The 6,434-nt window shown below is 41.2% G+C and overlaps 1 protein-coding gene across 2 annotated transcripts in view; it reads right to left on the reverse strand.

The window, feature by feature from the left end:
- Positions 1-3,745, reverse strand: part of GON4L (gon-4 like) — a 35,899-nt gene extending 32,154 nt beyond the window's left edge. Inside the window, exons 1-3 of one of the 2 annotated variants that reach the window (XM_070950885.1) lie at positions 3,665-3,745; positions 2,093-2,222; positions 1,452-1,601 (exon numbers count right to left, since the gene is read on the reverse strand). In XM_070950885.1, coding sequence (XP_070806986.1) covers positions 1,452-1,601; positions 2,093-2,195 — 253 coding nt within the window. In that variant the 5' untranslated portion in view covers positions 2,196-2,222; positions 3,665-3,745. Of the gene's footprint in view, positions 1-1,451; positions 1,602-2,092; positions 2,223-3,351; positions 3,394-3,664 lie in introns of those variants that run through there. The other variant, XM_070950886.1, reaches the window with a different exon arrangement.
- Between the last annotated feature and the right edge of the window lie 2,689 nt (positions 3,746-6,434).

Raw genomic sequence — 6,434 nt, forward strand, 5'->3', positions numbered from 1 at the left:
TCAGCAGCTCGAGTCCTAACCAAGGACCTAGGAACTGTTAAGGTTTACTGTTAATATTATTATTATTATTATTATTATTATTATTATTATTATTATTATTATTATTATTATTATTATTATTTAATCTTTAGTGAGATTCACAGCCTTTGAGGCTGTTAATAGCTCAGCAGCTCGAGTCCTAACCAAGGACCTAGGAACTGTTAAGGTATTGTCGGAGGATGTAAGCTGTTCCGAGTAAGGTGGGGTTTTTTATTATTATTATTATTATTATTATTATTATTATTATTATTATTATTATTTAAACTTTAGTGAGATTCACAGCCTTTGAGGGTGGTTAATAGCTAAGCAGCTCGAGTCCTAACCAAGGACCTAGGAACTGTTAAGGTATCGTCGGAGGATGTAAGCTGTTCCGAGTAAGGTGGTTTTTTGTAGAGTCAAAATGTTCAAGTCCGGCAAATTTAGAATTTCTAGATAGCGGGGTAGCCCTTTGGGTATTGCTCCAAGGGCTCCAATTACAATCGGGACAACACACGATTTCTTTTTCCACAGTTGCTCAACTTCAATTTGCAAGTCCCGGTACTTTGTGATTTTTTCTTGCTGCTTATCTTCAATCTGTGCATCACCAGGTATTGCAATGTCAATGAACCATACTTTTTTCTTTTCAACTATTGTTATGTCAGGTGTGTTGTGGACCAAGTGCACATTATTATTATTATTATTATTATTATTATTATTATTATTATTATGTGTGATTGGGCACACAAGGAATTTGTCTTTGGTGTGTATATTCTCAGTGTACATAAGGAGAATAAAATACATTCATTGAGAATCAAAAAGCTATAACACTTAGTGCTAGTACAAGTTACTAATAAGCTATCAAATCGTACCAGGAAACAAATAAAACCAATATAAATGGAAAGATACAAGCAACATGGTTATAGTCATAAGTGGGAAGAGGTAGATACTAGGAAGGAAGAGAAGAAGAATAGTAATACAGTCTTAGTAAATTATTTGACAGTGTTGTGGGAATTACCGTATTTTTCGGAGTAAAACCCGAATCTGAAAGCTTCCAGGTTTTCCCCACCCGAAAGAAAGCCCCAAGTCCCTTCTCCTGCACCCACATGTCCATCACATGGTTCAATCAAAGCATCGTCCCAACTGGAGATGCCTCCCAGTCACACCACTCCAGGTGCAGGGCAGCATGTCCTTGACTCTCAGAGAAAAGAATGTTATTATGGCTAGATATCTCTCCAACTCCCTACAACACACCCCCACTCCCAGTTTCCCAAGGTAGGAAATGTCACAGGCCTGAAAGCCCAACGATAAAGATGGCTTCCAGGCCTAACATTCATTTAGCAACATAAATTTTAGGCTCAACTGTGGTCATAACGCGAGACCTCTATGTAAATCAACCCCCGTTACAAAAATATTGGGGGTATTTCAGGACTCACCCACTGAAATGAAGAGCCTCGTTTCTTCGGGTTCCTCCTTCACTTCTCGAAGGGGCTCGACCCTCTGCGTGTCCCCCATGGATTTCATAGTTGGGGAAACTTCGCCTTCTTCCTCCTGTTCGATCTCTGGCTTGGGCAAAAGGAAGCCATCTTGGGAAAAAAGAAGCAAAAAAGAAAAGAAAAAAGCGATGAAAATATAATTCATGACGAGAAGTTTCACAAGTCTGCAGCATAAACTAAGGAGGAACTGACTCAAGTTTCAGAGGGGGGGAAATCCACATTTTTCACCACGCACAAAGATGTTTTCCATGCTTCTGCACTTTCCTAATAATCAGATTCCTATATATGATTATTTTAAAAAAGTAAACTAAAAAAGATACCAAATAAACACACAGATCTATTTATGTTCTACTCTATTCTATTCTACTCTATTCTATTCTTCTACTCTACTCTACTCTACTCTACTCCTCTACTCTACTCTACTCTACTCTACTCTACTCTACTCTACTCTACTCTACTCTACTCTACTCTACCTTACTCTACTCTACTCTACTCTATTCTATTCTACTCTACTTTCAATTCCTCCCCTTCAGTCAAAGGAGGGTTGATCTCCTCGTCATCGACAAGCTGGTTGATCCCACCTGAAGGAGACACCTCCGTCGGAACAGGTTCGGCTTCGGAAAAGGAATCCATCCGGATAGTTTTCCTTTTCTTGCATGGCAGCATGGTGGGGGAGAGGGACATGGCAGCTAAAGGCTTCCCGTCGGAGCCCTGCAAAGACCACAAAAAAGAGAGAATTTGAACAACAGCAAAAAAATCATACATTTGGCCGTGACTCACCTCCCACCCACCTTGGTTACGAATTGCGGTTATTCATTAAGTGAATTTTGCCCCCTTTTAAGAGCTTTCTTGCCTCTGTTAAGCGAATCACGGCACGGGGTTCAGTCGGCAACAGGGTTGTTAAGTGAATTTGGCTTCCCCGTTGGCTTTGATTGACAGAAGGTCGCAAAAGGGGCGGGGGGGGAAATCACATGACACCCCCCCCCCGGGACACTGTGACCTTTATAAATACGAGTCAGTTGCCAAGCGTCCGAATTTGGACCACATAACCACAGGGGAATGCCACAACGGTTGTGAAAAGTGTGAAAAGCAGTCATAAATCATTATTTTTTTCCAGCGCCGTCCTAACTTTGGTCACTAAATGAGAGGTTGTAAGTCAAGGACTACCTGTATTACTTATTAATGCAATATATATTTATATATCAATAGATAGATATTGATATACATTGATATATTGATATACATTGATAGATATATTAATATATATTATGTGTGTATATATATGTGTGTGTGTGTGTGTGTGTGTGTGTGTGTAAAAAGTTAAAATCTCGGGTTTTTTCCTGCGTCATTTAAAAGTCTGTTAGTTAAAATGCTTAAAATCCTGGCTACGATCTCAGCTCAAAATCCTCCAAAATCCCAACAAAAACACTTTGTAAGGTCTTTTAAAACTCTGGCTAAAATATATTACAAATTATTCTAAAAATACTATTCTAAAAATTATTATATATACATACATACATACATATATACATATATATATATATTCTAAACTATTCTAAAAATGCTATTATAAAAATTATATATACATATACATACATATAGATAGCTAGATAGATATATTGATATAGATATATTGATATATATATTGATATATATATATGTGTGTGTAAAAAAAGAAGCAGACATCCTGCGAGCTTCAGAACTTAAAATTTTAAAATAATTAAAATTTTATTTTACTAAGCTTTCGTCAGGTCATATATATATATATTGCCCTAAAACTCCTTTTTTTTAAAAAAAGGAAGAGAATGGCGGATGGGCTTTTGACCACCATCAGACTTACATCAGGCTGGGGATTATGGGTCTTGCCACTCCAACAGGGGAGATTTCCACCAATGGGGAGAGGGAGGAGGAGGAGGAGGCATCACTTGAGGATGATGGGCGCTGTAGTTTTTAAGAGGACGCTGGGCCGAAAAAACCCGAAAAAGACCCCCATTATCCCCAGCCACAGCTGAGGCTGGGGATGATGGGAGTTGTGGTTATGGCTGTTGGGTGACCCCGAAATGAGAGAAGAGGCGAGTTCCGGGCCTGACAAGCCCGCCTTCTTCTCCATATAGTGCCCCGCCCCACCGGGCCCCCCCCCACCCCAAACTAACCGAGCATCTTCCCCGGGGATCCCCCCACGGTTCACTCCGCGGCTCATGGCAGCCATTTTTTCCCCTCAATCCGGAGCGCCCCCATAGTTTCTCCGGCCGGAAGCGGAAGTGACGTCGAAGGAAAGGGCTCGGTCGCGCATGCGCCCTCGGAGCCCCGCCGCCTCCCGCCATCTTTCGTGCGGGCCGCGGGACTTTTGAGGGAGGGAACGGTCGGCGGAATATTTCACGCCGAGGGTTTGAGTTGGAGGGGCCGGGAAGAGGTAAAAAGACGGTCGGCGTCTCGCGAAACGCCCTTCAGGATTTAAAAGGGCGAATTTTTCTTTTCTTTTTTAAAAGGGAAGGGGCCTTCCTGGAGGAAGCGAAGGCCGCCATATTGGTTGCTGGCACGGCCGGTTTTTTGCGGGTTGTTTTTCCCGACCTTGGGAACCCACGTGACCTCACCCTGAGGGCGGGGTCTAGACCTCTGACGTCATTGGGCTCCCTCTAGGCTTCCTTTGCTTGTTAGCTCTTTGCAATATTATTGGGATTAATCCATTTATTTAGGATCTGCTTTTGCATTTTCGCAGTTCTTTTAGGATGCAAAGTTTTTTCTTTCCCCTACAGCGACCCAGGACCTGAATATGCCATCCATTTATTATTTTTTCTTCAATTGCTCCAGGCCTCCATTATTATTATTATTATTATTATTATTATTATTATTATTATTATTATTATTATTATTATTATTATTATTATTATTATTTTGCTGCATTTCTCCCTGATTCATTATCCCATTTGTTGCATGGCCCCGAATTTTTAAAAAAATATCAGACCTCAAGACGTATAGTAAAAAAAATCTTCCTCGAGCTCTTGACTCAGTCTAACGTTGAACCTCATTTAAGACCGGTAATAAGTGCAGGATTTTCAACTAGGGTTATCCTTATTTACTTAAAAGCATCTGCAAATCCTCCACGCTTCCATCCTTCCTACCTAAAAACAACGGCCCAAAGTCAGAAAACGCCCTTAAAACCAAACAAAGCTGGATGAGAAAAGAATATATTAATATGTTGTTTACTAAATGCAACCCCCCCCCCGAAGAGCTATTAGAATACTTTATTAATTGATTAGTCTTGCGGCCTTATCAATAAAATAAAATACATAATCTGGGTCCAGGATAAAATAAATACATACATACATTAAAGCCCAGGAGGAAAGAAGGCAATCTATCATTCGGTTCCCAGTGGGCCGTTCTTTCCCAATAGGGAGAAATATTTTTACAATATTGCAATTTCCAACAGAGGCTATTCGAAAGTTGCACTTGAGTTTGCAGGTTAAAGAAGGTAACACACCCACGTTAGTTGGCCACTGCAACGACACTACGAAGCCCATAGTCCCAAGTATTGCAAAGTCCATCCTCAGTAACCAAGTGAAGCTGGGAGGAGAGAGGAGAAATTAAAAGAGTTCTTTATACCCGAATGGCTACTAAAAAGATGCATTTGGTTTGCATGTTAAAAGAAGGGAAAACCCGGGTTACTTCGCCAATGCAACAGGTACTGCAAAACCCGTAGTTCAAGTATTACATAGTCCATCCTCAGTAACTCGGCCGAGTGGAGGAGGGGAGAAAGAAATCAAAAAGTTCTTTTTAAACATGGCTATTAGAAAGATGCATTGGGCTTGCACGTTAAAAGAAGGAAAACCCGCGTTAATCCTCCAACGTAACGGTACTGCAAAACCCATAGATCAAGTACGACAAAGCCCATCCTCAGAAACCCAGCCGAGCTGGGGAAGGGAAAGTAATTAAAAACTTCTTTAAATGCGCCCCCATCCCTTTAAATGGCTGTTAGAAAGTTGCACGTTTAAAGAAGGGTTAGTTAATTCGCCAATGCAACGGTAGTGAAAAACTGCATACTTTGTTCAAGGATTACAAAGTCCATCCTCAGTAACCCAGCCGAGGGGGGAGGGGGGTAAGAAATTAAAAAGTTATTTTTTTAAAAATGGCTATTATTGGATTGCATAAAGACGCATTCAGTTTCCAGGTTAAAAGAAGGAAAACACGCGTTAAGTCTCCAACGCAACGGGTACTGCAAAACCCATACTTCAAGTACGACAAAGCCCATCCTCAGAAACCCAGCCGAGTGGGGGTGGAGGAGGAAATCAATGAAAAAGTTCTTTTTAAAAATGGCTATTAGAAAGATGCCTTGGGTTTGCAGGTTAAAAGAAGGAAAAGCCGCCGTTAATTCTCCAATGCAACGGGTACTGCAAAACCCATAGATCAAGTACGACAAAGCCCACCCTCAGAAACCCAACCGAGTGGAGGAGAAGGAAGAAGGGGAAATAAATGAAAAAGTTCTTTTTATAAATGGCTATTAGAAAGATGCATTAAAAGAAGGAAAACCCGCCGTTAATTCTCCCAACGCCACGGGTACTGCAAAACCCATAGTTCAAGTACGACAAAGCCCATCCTCAGAAACCCAGCCGAGTGGAGGAGGAAGAAGAAGGGGAAATCAATTAAAAAGTTCTTTTTAAAAAATGGCTATTAGAAAGATACATTGGGGTTTGCAAGGGGGCCTAAATCCCCAGGGCCAACCCCATTTGGGGGGGGGTCTCTCTCTCTCTCACACACACACCCACACGCAAAAAAAAAAAAAAAAAAAAAAAACTCCGCAGAGACCCATAATCCACCGCCCGGCCCACCCAAGCTTGCCCAGTCACTCTCTCCGGGCGTCTCCAAAGCGCGCAGCGAAAGCGAGTCTGGTTTTTTTTTTAAAAAAAAAAAAAAACCACCAACGTT

Source organism: Pituophis catenifer, unplaced genomic scaffold, assembly GCF_029215685.1.
Source record: "Pituophis catenifer annectens isolate HBS135680 unplaced genomic scaffold, rPitCat1.0.hap2 SCAF_10, whole genome shotgun sequence".
Classification (NCBI taxonomy): Eukaryota; Metazoa; Chordata; class Lepidosauria; order Squamata; family Colubridae; genus Pituophis; species Pituophis catenifer.